This window comes from Bufo gargarizans, chromosome 3, assembly GCF_014858855.1.
Source record: "Bufo gargarizans isolate SCDJY-AF-19 chromosome 3, ASM1485885v1, whole genome shotgun sequence".
NCBI lineage: Eukaryota > Metazoa > Chordata > Amphibia > Anura > Bufonidae > Bufo > Bufo gargarizans.
In genome coordinates, this window is record NC_058082.1 from 154,433,242 (window position 1) to 154,453,017 (window position 19,776).

The following is a 19,776-nucleotide window of genomic DNA, read 5'->3' on the forward strand; positions in this document are numbered from 1 at the left end:
GGACAGGCGGACAGCTGAACGCTGCTTGCAGCGTTCGGGTGTCCGCCTGGCCGTGCGGAGGCGTGCGGATCCGTGCGGATCCGTCCAGACTTTCAATGTAAGTCAATGGGGACGGATCCGTTTGAAGATGCCACAATGTGGCTCAATCTTCAAGCGGATCCGTCCCCCATTGACTTTACATTGAAAGTCTGGACGGATCCGTACTAGGCTATTTTCACACTTAGCTGTTCTATGCTAAAAATAATGCAGACGGATCCGTTCTGAACGGAGCCTCCGTCTGCATTATTATGAGCGGATCCGTTCAGAACGGATCCGCCCGAACGCTAGTGTGAAAGTAGCCTTACATTGCTTCAAGATGAACGGAATACAAGTACAAACTAATTATAATACTATCTAACAAATACATATATAGGTGTATATGGATAAGGTTCCTATTCACAGGGCAGATTTTCTGGACGACTGGGCATAGGTTTCAGGTTGCTGGAAAGAACAGTCGTGTGACAGATAGCTAAGGGCTCTTTCACACTTGCGTTCTGTTCTTCCGGCATAGAGTTCCGTCGTCGGGGCTCTATGCCGGAAGAATCCTGATCAGTTTTCTCCTAATGCATTCTGAATGGAGAGAAATCAGTTCAGGATGCATCAGGATGTCTTCAGTTCCGGAACGGAACGTTTTTTGGCCGGAGAAAATACTGCAGCATGCTGCGCTTTTTGCTGCGGCCAAAAACCCTGAACACTTGCCGCAAGGCCGGATCCGGAATGAATGCCCATTGAAAGGCATTGATCCGGATCCGGCCTTAAGCTAAACGTCGTTTGGGCGCATTGCCGGATCCGACGTTTAGCTTTTTGAAGATGGATCCGTCTTCAAATGCTTTCAGTTCACTTGCGTTTTTCCGGATCCGGCGTGTAATTCCGGCAAGTGGAGTACACGCCGGATCCGGAGAACGCAAGTGTGAAAGAGGCCTAAGGCGTATGGCCACCTTAAAAGGGTATTCCGGTTACCATAAATTTAACTCATGATTTAGACTAGTTCACCATCAATAATTACCTAATATAATGTAAATTCCACATATTTACTGTTCAGTAGTTATAAAAGTAGTTTTCTTCCACTGTGTTTCCTCATAAATTACCATGGCATCGACCTGTAGTTCTGAGCCTTTGCCAGGTCGAGCATGCTCAGTGTGTTGCTATCAATTCTCGTGTCAGTGTGCTGCTGATTACTGAGTAGGGAGCGTGACCGGACTGTGTAACAGGCAGCCAATCAGTTAACAGCAACACTCACAGCAGGAAAGCTAGGGATTGTGGGGATTGTAGTCTTTGAGGGAAGCTCAGGAGCCATGATACTGTCAATGTGTTGCAGGCTCACACAGGAGCTAGACAAATGGATTGCAAGGTGAACTGAAGCTCTGGTTATATGTATAGGTTTGGGTTCTGGTTGGGCAACAGCTTGCAGCCTTAATGCAGTTTTTCAAAAAATTCAGTCACTTTATCGAAATACCCCTTTAAGGCTAGTCCTTGTAAGAACTGTGAAGCATCTTAATGTTTGAGCTTGTCTACTATCTTTCCACACATACTGTTGATACCTTCAATTCGCTCGCAGAGTTTGTGCAGAGCATGCATAGGACAAGCTTCACACAGCTTGATCTGTGTCTTGGCATTTTGGAGAGCGGCAGCGGTGCTGAATGCTTGCTTTAAGGTGAGCATGACTTCATCCACCTGCCAAGAGCAGAGTAATGTGTAAAAAAATTACTAAAGAACAGATTTCGCAGTCCTCCTTTAATATTCTGAAACAGCTATGTCAAATTTAAAATAGAGATATGTCTACTGAAATTCTGAGTTATTCCATAATGCCTCCATCCTTGTAGGATATATACATAACATGAACACCACAAATGATGAGTAACATAACAACAGGTCAGAATACACCAATGTGAAGGTCTGCAAGATCCCTCGACAACTCAATGAGCCTTCTTCGTAGGACCCTCATCATCATCCTTATTGAACTCAGTACTTTCCACTTGCTTGGAATGTCTTGTTGATGGGTTGATCCAGGTAGATTGGATATATACAATTCTTACAATATCTTAAACTTCGAAATTTCAAGCTTCTAAGCTGTGAGAAATTCACAATATGAAACATTATAACTAACTTTTATAATGGGTGTTCTTAGGTCTCTGTATACTTAGACTGGCACCAAGGGTGTGTTCACATCAGTGGCAGACTGGCCACGGAAATCTCATGGTGGGCAGATGCCTAGGGTGACCCCCCAAGTCCTCTTCATAGCAGCCAGCCAAGTTCATAACAATCTGATGCTCTCCTATGCAACTGGCCAGCAGCCGTGTCCTGAATTTAACTGTATCGCTGTCCTCAGGACGGTGATACAAGTAAATACTGTGGCGCAGATGGCAGTATTTTGTGCTGCAGTGTGATATTTTGTTCTGCTGGGGCGGTATTTTGTTCTGCACTGTGGTATTGCTAGCCCCGCCTACTTCTGTTGCTCCACCTTCTGTCAATTTGGACCCGTCTACAACCTAGGGCCACGTTTAGATTTTTTTTCCAGGGCTACTTTAAAGTTCCCAATCTGCCCCTGGTTCACAGCACGTTTTTGTCCAACATTTTACGTATACACATGACATATATGTTAAACGGATGCCTCAGCAGGTGCTATACAGTGGCATTCATCACTATACGATCCCACAGTAAAAAAAGAAAAGCATCTGTTAATGTAGACATTTTTGGTGGACTCTGCAGGATAGAAAAGCATAGTGTTAGTCTACGTGATGTGAACAGCCCTATGTCTGTTACCTACCAAGGCATCTGTAGCACACTGGAAGACGTAGCAAACATACTGGTTTATACCAGGCTCCACACTCTCACGGCACACAAATCCAAAGTGATCAATATGTTCAATACCCTGGGAAAAAAATAAAAATATTACTACTGAATGTACCATGGTAAATTACATATTGAACCGCACATTTGGCGAAATATGTTTATTTATCACTTGGCACGGGCACCCTGGGAACTCTGCTATAGATCTCTCGTAGGCTGGGATTAGTAGGGCAATGGTGGAGTGGTGGATCAGTCATGGCCCTCACCCAAATGTCCATGTTAAGCAGATGGCATGATAGAAACATGTAATGTACAAAGAGGAAACAGTCATTTCACATGTCTTCTGTTGCAAGAAGTGTGAAACACGCAAAACAGCTGTACGCTTGTATGTTTCCACCGCACCACGTGTTTTAACATAGACTGGAACAAAGATATTGGATTCTGTGGAACTTTGACAAGTGCAATGACTAGTTCTTCTTTTGCATTTATTGATTCTAGATTGAGATATGTACACAAGTACTCAAATATACATCTAGTATTACGGTTATCAATATCACTCCATCACATATTAAGCTTAAAGGGGTTTTCTGATGCTTTTACATCGATGGTTGGACTCTGGATAGGCCATCAATATCTGTTCAGCTGAGGATGGACACCCACCACCCCTGCCGATCAGCTGTTCTGCAGTAGCTCTGGGGTTGGAAGTCGGTGCTAAAACCACAGCTTCATCTATGCGGTGTAGTGGACGGAGCTGCTTACTGCTTGCTCCCATTGAAGTGAATGAAAGCAGCGCTGGAGTAACCAGCATCAGCACTGCACACAATAAATGGAGCTTCAGTTCCAGTACTGATAGGTGGAGGTATGGTCGGGTCCCTGCCAATCATATATTGATGGTTTCCAATAATCCCCAGGAGCAATATTATAATTCAGATGACCCCAGGCTGCACATGCTGTGTAAAAACACCCCCCAAAAAACAGAACTTACACTCAGTTTGCCAATCCCTGCCGCTTCTGTTCCAATGGTGCCTGGGTCCCCAGTGCACTTCACTTTCTTCTCCTGCCTTGACATGGCAAGAAATGGTTGGGTATGCTGCTCAGGCAATCACTGGCTAAGACAGGTCACTGCTGCAGCCAAAATTTGGTTCAGCGGCATTCACAACAATTTCCTGCCATGGCAAGACAGGAGAAGGAGGGGAAGTGCAGCGGAGAAGCAGGCACTATCGAGAAGGCAGCAACGGAGGATGGCGAGGGGAGTATAAAGGCTGTATTACCCCAACAGATTGTCTGACCAATTTCTGTCCAATCAGACCAACAACAAAACATCTGTGATGGTCAGAAAATCTGTCAGTGTAATACAGCCCTAAGTTCTGTTAGGGCCCAGGGAATGCTTTTTTGTGCTGGAATACCTATTTAAAGGAGTTGTCTCATCTAAAACATTGGTGACACATCACTAGGATATGTGGTCACCCTTGAGGTAAGCAGAGAGCAGCCGTGCATGTGCGGCCACCTTGCACTAATTTTTGGGGGTTTTGGGGACTTCAGAGCATAGCCAAGCACTGGCTCAGCTATTTCTAGCAGTCCCATGAAAAAGAATAGGGCGGTGAATGAGCTTGAGCAGCGCACTCTGTATTCATTTCCATGGGACTTGCAAAAATAGCAAGCTTTTTTTGGAACGCCCATAGAAATGAATGGAGTGCGCACCTCATTTTCAGGGGGCCATTTTAGAGATAGGTCGGGGTCTCAGAGTTGGGAACCCCACCAATCTGACTTTGATGACATATCCTAGCGATATGCCATCAAAGTCCAAAATGACAGAAGATCAATGTAAGATAGCAAATGCAATTAAATCACACGTTTACTTATTTACATGTTTAAATGTGGACATACCCTTTTAATTGGGGCACCTACTGGCGTTCCCATAAACAGTGAAGTCTGGTTGAGTGATCATCAAGCAGGTCTGGATGTGCGGAGCCAGAGGCAACCATAATTAATGTCTTCCCTACCCCAGATATTTCATTTTCAGCCTAAATTGTGATTTGTCCATTAACCCTTTTAATAGTGCTAAAACAACTGTTACTGCAATAAGGTTTCTCATAAAGAAGTCATTTGTCTACGGCCATGTTTCTTTTCACTAGAAATTTGTTCGCTAGCCATCCAAAAGCCTCTTACAATAATCTATTAATTCAACAGAAGCTAAAGCCGTAATCCAGTCACCTTCACCTTAGAGTGCCATGACTTGGCATTATACAAGGCATTCTCAGGATTCCCTTTCCAGGATCCCTCTCAGATACTTCATATAAACCGCCACACCTGAACTGTTTTGCAAAAGGTGTAAATCAGGACAGGATTGTGGGAGTAAGAATGAATAAGACACTTCCATGACTTCTCTATATAAGGCTGTGCTCACATCTGTAGTATGCTCCATTGCAGACGGGAAGAGTAGTGAGGCATGGAGACCGCAGAGGAGCCTAACAGACCCCATTAGAAGTCAACGGGCCGGCACTGTGATGTTTGCGCCGGAAGCCATGATGCAGATGTGAACAGAGCTTAACTATGTACCCCATTAAACAAGTGCAAGTGTTTGCTTTTAATAGATCTTAGGTAGATGCAAATACTTGCACTTGTTTAAATGACTAAACTTGCACACAACTTTGCATAAATCACAGACCAGTACAGGCCAATATAAGAAACTTTGTAAAATATCTTATCGGAGAAAAATGTCTCTTTCTCTCCTTATCAGCTCTAATCCTGCTCCCCTACTTCCTAAACGAACATTCACTCTGAATTTTCAGCTAATTTTGTCATGCGAGACAGAGACATGCTGTCATCTCACTAAAGGATAAGATTACAAGTGCTCCGGCAGTCCTACAGCAGTGACCCGACATGTTCTTGGGATTGATGGGGGTCCCAGTGGTTGGACGCACTGTAATATGATATTTATCACCTTTTAATGGGATAACCACTTTAAGTTGGGTCTGCAGACCTGCTGACAAGTGACATGTGAATTGCAGCTATATCAAACAGATGAAATTTAAGGACACAAGAAACTAAAGGGTTGTGTGAGATAAGTAAAAATCTCACCCCCTTCTCCGCCACCGTTTTCTGTGGTGCTGGTCCAGCCCTACTGACGCTGCTTTTTACAAACGGCATGTCATCACTGCAGCCAATCACTATCTTCAGCGGTCTAACACTGAGGACAAAAATTGGCTGCAGCAGTCATGTACACAGTGACAATGTGCGTAATGACATGCAGGTGTACATCACTGCTGCAGCCAATCCCTGTCCTCAGCGTTAGATCGACGAGGACAGTAACTGGCTGCAGCGGTAACGTGTCATATACAAGCAGGTCACCGCTGCAGTCTGTAAACAGGCAGCAGCAGGAGGAGCACCGCAGAGACTGATACTGGACAAAGGGGTGAGTATAACATTGTTTGTTATTCCAGTGATGGCTAACCTTGGCACTCCAGCTGTGGTAAAACTACAACTCCCAAGATGCCCCCCTTGCTTGGCTGCTCTCAGAATTCTATAGAAATAAATGGAGCATGCTGGGAGTCATAGTTTCACCACAGCTGGAGTGCCAAGGTTAGCCATCACCGTTTTAAGCTATTGGTAGGACAACCCCATTAAAGGGTTAACACACTGGGCATAGAGTGCACGTCCTGTACATCCTCCAAACCAAACATTAGAATAGGAACTGCCTTCTTATTCCCGTCTGATTATACATGACAAAAAAAACCACTTTGCTGCTTTTTTACAAAAACAGCACTGCGCCTGTCCACAGGTTGTGTGCGGTATTGCAGCTCAACCCTATTCACTCCAGCGGAGCAACAACAGACACAACTAGTGGACAGTCACTTACCTGAGTACACGAGGAAATATCTTTAAAGTTCTTTTCCAGCACTACAGACTTGGTATCGGGACTTATGAGGTTAATTTCAAACCTGCCAACCTGTAAAACAAACGTTACAAATCACAGTAATAAAAGGATTAACATTCAGATAGTTGTAAGTAATAGGCAGATGTAGCAGAGTGGAACACGTTCATATGCTCTTGTTTTGTCTTAACATAATTTACAAATCATATAAATAAGAATTCAATTTATTGAGTGTGCGTCAAAGTGTAGTCACTGTGGCCAGTTACTGTGGCTCAGCTCCCATTGAAGTGACTGGGAATTCAGCAGCAGTAACTGGGCACGGCCACTACATCAGTCAGCAGACTTGTGTCTATGAAAATGGCTGACCTGCTGCATGTGCATCTGTGCTGGTCCCATATCCTGTTCATATGTGCCTGCATTGACAGGGCCAGGCAGTGAAAAGGTCATCGTGCCTGGCCCTGTCAATTAAAGTGCAGAGGGCAAGTCACTTGCAGAGAGAGCTGAGCCTCTGCGGATATGGAAGCACGGATGCGGAAGTGTGGATCCGCACAGCACATTACGGCCCCATTGAAAATGAATGGGTCCGCATCCGTTCTGCAAAATTGCGGAACAGATGCGGACTCATTTTGCCAGGCATGCCCACCAGTATTTTGGCACAAGTTGACTAGGATTCTGTCACATCTTGATTTCTAAATCTCCCCCACTGTGTAGCAATCAGTATACCAGAACCGCCCGTCTGTCAATGATTCCATGCAGATACCAGTGCTCTATTTGACAGCAGACATATTTGGCCAAAACCCTTAAAGGGAATCTATTAGCTCTGAAACACCCCCCAACTAGAGTAGGCAGTGAATAGTGTGATGCCGAGTCCTATAATGTAATTTTTATCCTCAAATTCACTTGCATTCTGACTCTGTGCTCCCACGTGACGTACCAGAAGTAAAATGCATTGCGAGGACTCCAGAGCCCCACCCACATAATGGAGAGGACTCAAGGAGGAGTCCTCTCAATGCATCTTACTGCTCGTTTGTGGGAGCACAGCTTACACTATACACCACTTACTCTAGTTTGGAGGGTGTTTCGGATATGACAGATTCCCTTTAAGGTGGATTTATACCACACAATTAATCGGCTTGTTTCCAAAAATGTTCCCATATAAATGTGATGATTACCTGCAGCACATGAAATCATCATTTCTGAGAGCAGATTGTGCTGTGTGAACAGGGATCTGCTGCCCAGAAACAATGGCTCTGTATGAGGACAAGTGATAGCAGTAGCCATGGCTCATCCCCATACATGTAAATGCAGCTCTTTCCTCCACCGACTGTAAGTGCTCCTTTAGTCCCATTCATTTCTCTTCCACGCTACATCATTATTGCAGTCAAAGGCACTGACAACCCTCATCTTAAAGGGAACCTGTCATCACCTTTATGTTGCCCATACTAACGGCAGCATAAATTAGAGACAGGTAAGTTGATTTCAGCGGTCTGTCATTTAGAAGTTAAAACTAAGTGGTTGCCGAGAACCAACATCACAATCATTGCAGACTGGGCCTGGAAAAGAGTCCCGGACACCTGAGAAGAGTCCTGGTTATTCCTGCTCTCCCGCCCACCTGCTGATGACTGACAGTCTTCTACCAAGTTTTCTCCCTTTCTCTCTTGGAGAGAACTGCCAATCATCAGCATATGGGCGAGAGTGCAGGAGATTATGAATAACCATGACTATTCTCAGGTAGGTTTGTTTTACCACAAGGCCTGTGCTGCAATTATTATGATGCTGGTTCTCGGCAACCACTTACCTTTAACCACCTCAGCTCCCCTAGCTTAAACCCCCTTAACCACTTCAGCCCCGCTAGGTGAAACCCCCTTCATGACCAGAGCACTTTTTACACTTCGGCACTACACTACTTTCACCGTTTATCGCTCGGTCATGCAACTTACCATACAAATTAATTTTACCTCCTTTTCTTCTCACTAATAGAGCTTTCATTTGGTGGTATTTCATTGCTGCTGGCATTTTTACTTTTTTTGTTATTAATCAAAATGTAACGATTTTTTTGCAAAAAAATGTCATTTTTCACTTTCAGCTGTAAAATTTTGCAAAAAAAACGACATCCATATATAAATTTTTCGCCAAATTTATTGTTCTACATGTCCGCTTTCTGAAACAGCTCTGACTTTCTGAGCACCTGTCATGATTCCTGAGGTTCTACAATGCCCAGACAGTAGAAAACCCCACAAATGACCCCATTTCGGAAAGTAGACACCCTAAGGTATTCGCTGATGGGCATAGTGAGTTCATAGAACTTTTTATTTTTTGTCACAAGTTAGCGGAAAATGATGATGATTTTATTTTTTTTATTTTTTCTTACAAAGTCTCATATTCCACTAACTTGCGACAAAAAATAAAAAATTCTAGGAACTCACCATGCCCCTCACAGAATACCTTGGGGTGTCTTCTTTCCAAAATGGGGTCACTTGTGGGGTAGTTATACTGCCCTGGCAATTTAGGGGCCCAAATGTGTGAGAAGAACTTTGCAATCAAAATGTGTAAAAAATGACCGGTGAAATCCAAAAGGTGCACTTTGGAATATGTGCCCCTTTGCCCACCTTGGCAGCAAAAAAGTGTGACACATCTGGTATCGCCGTACTCAGGAGAAGTTGGGGAATGTGTTTTGGGGTGTCATTTTACATATACCCATGCTGGGTGAGAAAAATATCTTGGTCAAATGCCAACTTTGTATAAAAAAATGGGAAATGTTGTCTTTTGCCAAGATATTTCTCTCATCCAGCATGGGTATATGTAAAATGACACCCCAAAACACATTCCCCAACTTCTCCTGAGTACGGCGATACCACATGTGTCACACTTTTTTGCTGCCAAGGTGGGCAAAGGGGCGCATATTCCAAAGTGCACCTTTCAGATTTTGCAGGCCATTTTTTACACATTTTGATTGCAAGGTACTTCTCACACATTTGGGCCCCTAAATTGCCAGGGCAGTATAACTACGCCACAAGTGACCCCATTTTGGAAAGAAGACACCCCAAGGTATTCCGTGAGGGGCATGGCGAGTTCCTAGAATTTTTTTTTTTTGTCGCAAGTTAGTGGAATATGAGACTTTGTAAGGAAAAAAGAAAAAAAAAGAAAAATCATCATTTCCGCTAACTTGTGACAAAAAATAAAAAATTCTAGGAACTCGCCGTGCCCCTCACGGAATACCTTGGGGTGTCTTCTTTCCAAAATGGGGTCACTTGTGGCGTAGTTATACTGCCCTGGCAATTTAGGGACCCAAATGTGTGAGAAGAACTTTGGAATCAAAATGTGTAAAAAATGCCCTGCAAAATCCGAAAGGTGCACTTTGGAATATGTGCCCCTTTGCCCACCTTGGCATCAAAAAAGTGTCACACATCTGGTATCGCCGTACTCAGGAGAAGTTGGGAAATGTGTTTTGGGGTGTCATTTTACATATACCCATGCTGGGTGAGAGAAATATCTTGGCAAAAGACAACTTTTCCCATTTTTTTTACACAAAGTTGGCATTTGACCAAGATATTTTTCTCACCCAGCATGGGTATATGTAAAATGACACCCCAAAACACATTGCCCAACTTCTCCTGAGTACGGCGATACCAGATGTGTCACACTTTTTTGCTGCCAAGGTGGGCAAAGGGGCACATATTCCAAAGTGCACCTTTCGGATTTTGCAGGGCATTTTTTTACACATTTTGATTGCAAAGTTCTTCTCACACATTTGGGCCCCTAAATTGCCAGGGCAGTATAACTACGCCACAAGTGACCCCATTTTGGAAAGAAGACACCCCAAGGTATTCCGTGAGGGGCATGGCGAGTTCCTAGAATTTTTTATTTTTTGTCGCAAGTTAGTGGAATATGAGACTTTGTAAGGAAAAAAGAAAAAAAAAAGAAAAATCATCATTTTCCGCTAACTTGTGACAAAAAATAAAAAATTCTAGGAACTCGCCGTGCCCCTCACGGAATACCTTGGGGTGTCTTCTTTCCAAAATGGGGTCACTTGTGGCGTAGTTATACTGCCCTGGCAATTTAGGGACCCAAATGTGTAAGAAGTACCTTGCAATCAAAATGTGTAAAAAATGGCCTGCGAAATCCGAAAGGTGCACTTTGGAATATGTGCCCCTTTGCCCACCTTGGCTGCAAAAAAGTGTCACACATGTGGTATCGCCGTACTCAGGAGAAGTTGGGCAATGTGTTTTGGGGGGTCATTTTACATATACCCATGCAGGGTGAGAGAAATATCTTGGCAAAGACAACTTTTCCCATTTTTTTATACAAAGTTGGCATTTGACCAAGATATTTTTCTCACCCAGCATGGGTATATGTAAAATGACACCCCAAAACACATTGCCCAACTTCTCCTGAGTACGGCGATACCAGATGTGTCACACTTTTTTGCTGCCAAGGTGGGCAAAGGGGCACATATTCCAAAGTGCACCTTTCGGATTTTGCAGGGCATTTTTTTACACATTTTGATTGCAAAGTTCTTCTCACACATTTGGGCCCCTAAATTGCCAGGGCAGTATAACTACGCCACAAGTGACCCCATTTTGGAAAGAAGACACCCCAAGGTATTCCGTGAGGGGCATGGCGAGTTCCTAGAATTTTTTATTTTTTGTCGCAAGTAGTGGAATATGAGACTTTGTAAGGAAAAAAGAAAAAAAAAGAAAAATCATCATTTTCCGCTAACTTGTGACAAAAAATAAAAAATTCTAGGAACTCGCCGTGCCCCTCACGGAATACCTTGGGGTGTCTTCTTTCCAAAATGGGGTCACTTGTGGCGTAGTTATACTGCCCTGGCAATTTAGGGACCCAAATGTGTAAGAAGTACCTTGCAATCAAAATGTGTAAAAAATGGCCTGCGAAATCCGAAAGGTGCACTTTGGAATATGTGCCCCTTTGCCCACCTTGGCTGCAAAAAAGTGTCACACATGTGGTATCGCCGTACTCAGGAGAAGTTGGGCAATGTGTTTTGGGGGGTCATTTTACATATACCCATGCAGGGTGAGAGAAATATCTTGGCAAAGACAACTTTTCCCATTTTTTTATACAAAGTTGGCATTTGACCAAGATATTTTTCTCACCCAGCATGGGTATATGTAAAATGACACCCCAAAACACATTCCCCAACTTCTCCTGAGTACGGCGATACCACATGTGTGACACTTTTTTGCAGCCTAGATGCGCAAAGGGGCCCAAATTCCTTTTAGGAGGGCATTTTTAGACATTTGGATCCCAGACTTCTTCTCACACTTTCGGGCCCCTAAAAAGCCAGGGCAGTATAAATACCCCACATGTGACCCCACTTTGGAAAGAAGACACCCCAAGGTATTCAATGAGGGGCATGGCGAGTTCCTAGAATTTTTTATTTTTTTTGCATAAGTTAGCGGATATTGATTTTTTTTGGTTTTTTTCTCACAAAGTCTCACTTTCCGCTAACTTAGGACAAAAATTTCAATCTTTCATGGACTCAATATGCCCCTCACGGAATACCTTGGGGTGTCTTCTTTCCGAAATGGGGTCACATGTGGGGTATTTATACTGCCCTGGCTTTTTAGGGGCCCTAAAGCGTGAGAAGAAGTCTGGAATATAAATGTCTAAAAATGTTTACGCATTTGGATTCCGTGAGGGGTATGGTGCGTCCATGTGAGATTTTATTTTTTGACACAAGTTAGTAGAATATGAGACTTTGTAAGAAAAAACAAAAACAAACAAAAAATTTCCGCTAACGTGCCAAAAAAAATGTCTGAATGGAGCCTTACCAGGGGGGGGTGATCAATGACAGGGGGGTGATCAATGACAGGGGGGTGATCAGGGAGTGTATATGGGTGATCACCCGCCTGTCATTGATCACCCCCCTGTAAGGCTCCATTCAGACGTCCGTATGCTTTTTGCGGATCCGATCCATGTATCCATGGATCCGTAAAAATCATGCGGACGTCTGAATGGAGCCTTACAGGGGGGGTGATCAGTGACAGGGCGGTGATCAATGACAGGGGGTGATCAGGGAGTGTATATGGGTGATCACCCGCCTGTCATTGATCACCCCCCTGTAAGGCTCCATTCAGACGTCCGTATGCTTTTTGCGGATCCGATCCATGTATCCGTGGATCCGTAAAAATCATACGGACGTCTGAACGGAGCCTGACAGGGGGGTGATCAATGACAGGGCGGTGATCAATGACAGGGGGGTGATCAGGGAGTTTATATGGGGTGATCATGGTGATCAGGGTTTATAAGGGGTTAATAAGTGACGGGGGGGGGGGGGGTGTAGTGTAGTGTGGTGTTTGGTGCGACTGTACTGACCTACCTGAGTCCTCTGGTGGTCGATCCTAACAAAAGGGACCACCAGAGGACCAGGTAGGAGGTATATTAGACGCTGTTATGAAAACAGCGTCTAATATACCTGTTAGGGGTTAAAAAATTCGGATCTCCAGCCTGCCAGCGAGCGATCGCCGCTGGCAGGCTGGAGATCCACTCGCTTACCTTCCGTTCCTGTGAGCGCGCGCGCCTGTGTGCGCGCGTTCACAGGAAATCTCGCGTCTCGCGAGAGGACGCGTATATGCGTCCAGGAGGAATGAATCAACCACCTCCCGGACGCATATGTGCGTATAGCGGTCGGGAGGTGGTTAAAGGGCTTCTGTCAGCCCACTAAACCCTTTTTTTTTTTCCGTTAATATTAATCCCTACACTGCAAGCTCCCTGTACATATGCTAAATATTCATTTTCGTTCAGTAGATATTGTTAAAAATCAAGTTTTATAATATGTAAATTACCTTGCTACCAGCAAGTAGCTGCCCTACTTGCTGGTAGCAAGGTAATTTACATATTATAAAACTTAGCAGCCGCAACCTCCTCTCATCATGACGCCCCCTCCGCCGTTTGATTGACAGGGCCAGGGAACGGGTTCGTTCTCTGCTGGCCCTGCTCGAATTCAAAATATCGCGCCTGCGCCGTACCTTTCTTTAATCGGTGCAGGCGCACTGAGAGGCGACCTCTCTCCCGGCCGCTCCATCCTCAATGCGCCTGCGCCGGGTGTAGATGTGACGTCATCGGCGCAGGCGCATTGAGGATGGAGCGGCCGACAGAGCAGCCGCCTCTCAGTGCGCCTGCGCCGATGACGTCACATCCACACCCGGCGCAGGCGCATTGAGGATGGAGCGGCCGGGAGAGAGGCCGCCTCTCAGTGCGCCTGCACCGATTAAAGAAAGGTACGGCGCAGGCGCGATATTTTGAATTAGAACAGGGCCAGCAGAGAACAAACCCGTTCCCTGGCCCTGTCAATCAAACGGCGGAGGGGGCGTCATGATGAGAGGAGGATGCGGCTGCTACCAGCAAGTAGCCGCCCTACTTGCTGGTAGCAAGGTAATTTACATATTATAAAACTTGATTTTTAACAATATCTACTGAACGAAAATGAATATTTAGCATATGTACAGGGATTGCAGTGTAGGGATTAATATTAACGGGGAAAAAAAAAGGGTTTAGTGGGCTGACAGAAGCCCTTTAATGACCAGACCACTTTTTACAATTCTGCACTACACTACTTTCACGGTTTATTCCTCGGTCATGCAACTTACCACCCAAATGAATTTTACCTCCTTTTCTTCTCACTAATAGAGCTTTCATTTGGTGGTATTTCATTGCTGCTGACATTTTTACTTTTTTTATATTAATCGAAATTGACCGAAATCTTTGCAAAAAAAAAGCATTTTTCACTTTCGGTTGTAAAATTTTTCAATTAAAACTACATTTCTATATTAATTTTTCTCTAAATTTATTGTTCTACATGTCTTTGATAAAAAAAAATGCAATAAGTGTATATTTATTGGTTTGGGAAAAAGTTATATACAAACTATGGTGCAAAAATGTGAATTTCCGCATTTTGAAGCAGCTCTGACTTTCTGAGCACCTGTCATGTTTCCTGAGGTTCTACAATGCCCAGACAGTAGAAACACCCCACAAATGACCCCATTTTGGAAAGTAGACACCCTAAGGTATTCGCTGATGGGCATAGTGAGTTCATGGAAGTTTTTAATTTTTGTCACAAGTTAGTGGAATTTTTTTTATTTTTTTTTACAAAGTCTCATATTCCACTAACTTGTGACAAAAAAATTTTTTTTACATGAACTAACCATACCCCTCATGGAATACCTTGGGGTGTCTTCTTTCTAAAATGGGGTCACATGTGGGGTATTTATACTGCCCTGGCATTTTAGGGGCCCTAAAGCGTGAGAAGTAGTTTGGAATCCAAATTCGTAAAAATGCCCTGTGAAATCCTGAAAGTACTCATTGGAAATTGGGCCCCTTTGCACATCTTGGCTGCAAAAAAGTGTCACACATGTGGTATCGCCGTACTCAGAAGAAGTAGGGTAATGTGTTTTGGGGTGTCTTTTTACATATACCCATGCTGGGTGAGAGAAATATCTCTCTAAAAGACAACTTTCCCAATTTTTTTTATACAAAGTTGTCATTTGACAGAGATATTTCTCACACAAAGTTTGGTTATATGTAAAAATACACCCCAAAACACATTTCCCTACTTCTCCTGAGTACAGCAATACCACGTGTGACACTTTTTTGCAGCCAAGATGCGCAAAGGGTCCCAAATTCCAATGAGTACCTTTTGGGAGGGCATTTTTAGGCAATTGGATTCCAGACTTCTTCTCACGCTTTAGGGCCCCTAAAATGCCAGGGCAGTATAAATACCCCACAAGTGACCCCATTTTGGAAAGAAGACACCCCGAGGTATTCCGTGAGGGGCATGGCGAGTTCCTAGAATATTTTTTTTTTTGGGCACAAGTTAGCGGAAAATGATTTTGTAAGAGAAAAAAATTAATAAAATAATCATTTTCTCCTAATTTGTGCCCAAAATAAAAGATATTCTAGGAACTCGCCATGCCCCTCACGGAATACCTTGGGGTGTCTTCTTTCCAAAATGGGGTCACTTGTGGGGGATTTAAACTGCCCTGGCATTTTAGGGGCCCCAAAGCGTGAGAAGAAGTCTGGAATATAAATGTCTAAAAAATGTTACGCATTTCGATTCCGTGAGGGTATGGTGAGTTCATGTGAGATTTAATTTTTTGTCACAAGTTAGTGGAATATGAGACTTCGTAAGAAAAAAAAAAAGAAAATCAATTTCCGCTAACTTGTGCCAAAAAAAAAAATCTTCTATGAACTCGCCATGCCCCTCAAAAGTGATCTTTTTATAGCGCCGCAGCGATTTTACTGTGTTTTTGCAGTGATCAGAAAAAAATAATGTCTGTCACTGCGGTGGGGCGGACTGAACGCAAGTGTGTGCACAAGATCAGGCCTCATCGGGCGAACACTGCGTTTTTTGTAGAGCCTATAGAACATGTCCTATTCTTGTCTGCAATTGCAGACAAGAAAAGGCATTTTCTATATAGTTCTGGCAATGTGTGGATCCGCAAAATGCGGAAAACACATTGCCGGTGTCCGTGTTTTGCAGATCCGCGGTGTCCGTGTTTTGCGGATCTGAGGATCCGCAAAACACATACGGACGTCTGAATGGAGCCTTACAGGGGGGTGATCAGGGAGTCTATATGGGTTAATAAGGGGTTAATAAGTGACAGGGGGGTGGGGGGTGTAGTGTAGTGGTGTTTGGTGCTACTTACAGAGCTACCTGTGTCCTCTGGTGGTCGATTCAAGCAAAAGGGACCACCAGAGGACCAGATAGAAGGTATATCAGACGCTGTTAACAAAACAGCATCGGATATACCTTTCAAGGGTTAAAAAAATAAATAAATAAATAATCGCATCTACAGCCTGCCTGCAAACGATCGCCGCTGGCAGGCTGTAGATGCACTCGTTTACCTGCTGTTTCCTCTGAACGTGCGCTCCTGTGTGCACGCGTTCACCGAAAATCTCGGCTGGCGCGTCGAAGAGGAACAAACCGTCCGCCTCCGGAACGCAATCCTGCGTTAGGCAGTCCGAAGGCGGTTAAAGGATAACTGTCGTATTTTTATTTTTTGTGGAGTATTGGATTGTGGTGATTAATATCTCCTTATGGCCCCATTTCAACTTTTCACTGTGTATTCAATTACCTCTTAATTCCATAGTTTTGTTCCCTGTACTGCCTACTTTTACCTGTGCTTAAAATAAGGTTGCTAGGCATGGTCCGTCTATCTGTTGAAGGACGGAGGACGCAGAAGCAGGCTGCGTGCAAGGTCATATTACTGACAGCCAGGGACTGTAAGTAAATGATTAGAGCCAGGTCCTCCCCAGCAGCTGATAACAGTGCCTGGGCTGTGTGCACTTCTCCCTGTCCCTGCGCTCGGCAGACGCTCCCTCACTCAGCAGCGGGACAATGCAGAGTCGAAGCAGCGCAGAGCAGGGAAGGGAGATCTGCCGTCTGCTCAGTGTATAAATGAAAGTAACATGTGGTAAAAGGACCCCTTTGTGCTGCAGGAGATTAACCCTTTAGGGGGGAGGGCTTTGGTTACTGACACTTTTGGGGGGCTATTGTTACTGGCTAGTGAGGGCAGGCGGGATTAGCCTCAGGGTGAGGGCAGTGGCGGCCATCTTAACTGAATAGTGAAATTGCAGTTTTATGCAGACTGGTTGCTAAGGGCTGAATCTTATAAATATGGGGTAAGTTAGTCTAAGGGTCCATTCACACGTCCGCAATTACGTTCCACATTTTGCGGATCAGAATTGCGGACCCATTCATTTCTAGGGGCAGCAAGATGTGCTGCCCAGATCCGGAATTGCGAATCCACACTTCCGGGTCCGCAATTCCGATCCCGAAAAATATAGAACATGTCCTATCAAGAATAGGCATTTTCTATTAAGTGTCGGCGATGTGCGGTCCGCAAAATGCAGAACGCACATCGCCGATGTCCGTGTTTTGCGGATCCACACACACGGACGTGTGAATGGACCCTAATAGTAACCGATTCTGGAATATCATGTTATTAGTAACTACATATATGAAAATTGAAATTAGGGTCTAAATGTGACAGTTATCCTTTAACTGATGTGTGATACACCGCTGAAATCAGCATTTCTGTCACTACTTTATGCTGCCCTCATTATGGTGAGCAGGTTCAGGTTCCCTTTAAAGGGGTTGGCAATTTTCCCATAGCATCCCATGGGTAAACGGTTTGAAGGTTTTCTAAAAGATGCTATCTTGGAGTACCTCAATGAAATTAAGGAAATATCATCATGGCTTCGTGAGGAATCGGTCATGTCAAAATAATTTTATCAGTTTCTATGAGGAGATTAGTTCTAGACTTGACAGCGGCGAATCATTGGATGTCGTATATCAAAGCATTTGACACTGTACCACATAAAAGGTTAGTATATAAAATGAGAATGCTCGGACTGGGAGAAAATGTCTGTATGTGGGTAAGTAACTGGCTGAGTGATAGAAAACAGAGGGTGGTTATTAATGGTACACACTCAGATTGGGTCACTGTCACTAGTGGAGTACCTCAGGGGTCAGTATTGGGCCCTATTCTCTTCAATATATTTTATTAATGATCTTGTAGAAGGCTTGCATAGTAAAATATCAATTTTTTGCAGATGACACTAAACTGTGTAAAGTAATTAACATTGAAGAGGACAGTATACTGCTACAGAGGGATCTGGATAGATTGGAGGCTTGGGCAGAGAAGTGGCAGATGAGGTTTAACATTGACAAATGTAAAGTTATGCACATGGGAAGGAATAATGCAAGTCACCCGTACATACTAAATAGTAAAACACGGGGTAACACTGACATGAAAAAGGATCTAGGAATTTTAGTGAACAGCAAACTAAGCTGCAAAAAACAGTGTCAGGCAGCTGCTGCCAAGGCCAATAAGATAATGGGTTGCATAAAAAGGGGCATAGATGCCCGTGATAAGAACATAGTCCTACCACTTTACAAATCACTAGTCAGACCACACATGGCGTACTGTGTACAGTTCTGGGCTCCTGTAAATATAGCAGAGCTGGAGAGGGTCCAGAGGAGGGCAACTAAAGTAATAACTGGAATGGGGCAACTACAGTACCCTGAAAGATTATTAACATTAGGGTTATTCACTTTAGAAAATAGACGACTGAGGGGAGATCTAATTACTATGTATAAATATATCAGGGGTCAGTAAAAAGATCTATCCCATCATCTATTTATCCCCAGGACTGTGACTGACGAGGGGACATCCTCTGTGTCTGGAGGAAAGAAGGTTTGTACACAAACATAGAAAAGGATTCTTTACAGTAAGAGCAGTGAGAATATGGAACTCTCTGCCTGAGGAGGTGGTGATGGTGAGTACAATAAAGGAATTCAAGAGGGGCCTAGATGTATTTCTGGAGCGTAATATTACAAGCTAGAGCTACTAGAGAGGGGTCGTTGATCCAGAGAGTCATTCTGATTGTCTGATTGGAGTCGGGAAGGAATTTTTTATTCCCCTAAAGTGGGGAAAATTGGCTTCTACCTCACGTTTTTTTTTGCCTTTCTCTGGATCAACTTGCAGGATGACAGGCCGAACTAGATGGACAAATGTCTTTTTCAGCCTTATAAACTATGTTACTATTTCTTCAAAATGCCACAAACAGTGGTGTATGCTCAGCCCCCACCAATCAGCTGTTACCTGCAGCAGTGGTTCATATGCCACTAATGTCTCAGAGGTTTTTTGATGATATACCTGGGATACATAATATCTTACTCTATAAGTGCACTTTCAATGCAGTAATACGTATATGGAAAAAGCCGAACATATAGTTCACAGGTAATGGCACGTATACGGTACTAGTAAAGCAGCGCTGAAGCAGTGATGTACCTGAAATAAACTAGAGAACTCAACTAATGGAAAACAATTTAGATGGAAAAAAAACAAGCAAAAGAAACTTCAAGAAGACTCGGTTCTTGGGAGGAGGACTGAGAGATATATCAAACTCCCTCTACCCAACATGAGCTGGAAGTCTTTATGAGTTATTGGAACAAATTAAAGGGCTTCTGTCACCCCATTAAACCTTTTTTTTTTTTTTCTTTACTAATAATCCCTACACTGCGATCTCATCATACATAAGCTAATTAA

At 43.8% G+C, this 19,776-nt stretch overlaps 1 protein-coding gene across 5 annotated transcripts in view; it reads right to left on the minus strand.

Moving 5' to 3' along the window:
* Window positions 1-19,776, minus strand: part of TBC1D4 (TBC1 domain family member 4) — a 168,703-nt gene that overhangs the window by 56,835 nt on the left and 92,092 nt on the right. For all 5 annotated transcript variants that reach the window (XM_044285766.1, XM_044285765.1, XM_044285768.1 and 2 more), the window contains exons 4-6: window positions 6,689-6,778; window positions 2,807-2,911; window positions 1,581-1,713 (exon numbers count right to left, since the gene is read on the minus strand). In XM_044285766.1, the coding sequence (XP_044141701.1) occupies window positions 1,581-1,713; window positions 2,807-2,911; window positions 6,689-6,778 (328 nt within the window). The remainder of the gene's footprint in view (window positions 1-1,580; window positions 1,714-2,806; window positions 2,912-6,688; window positions 6,779-19,776) is intronic.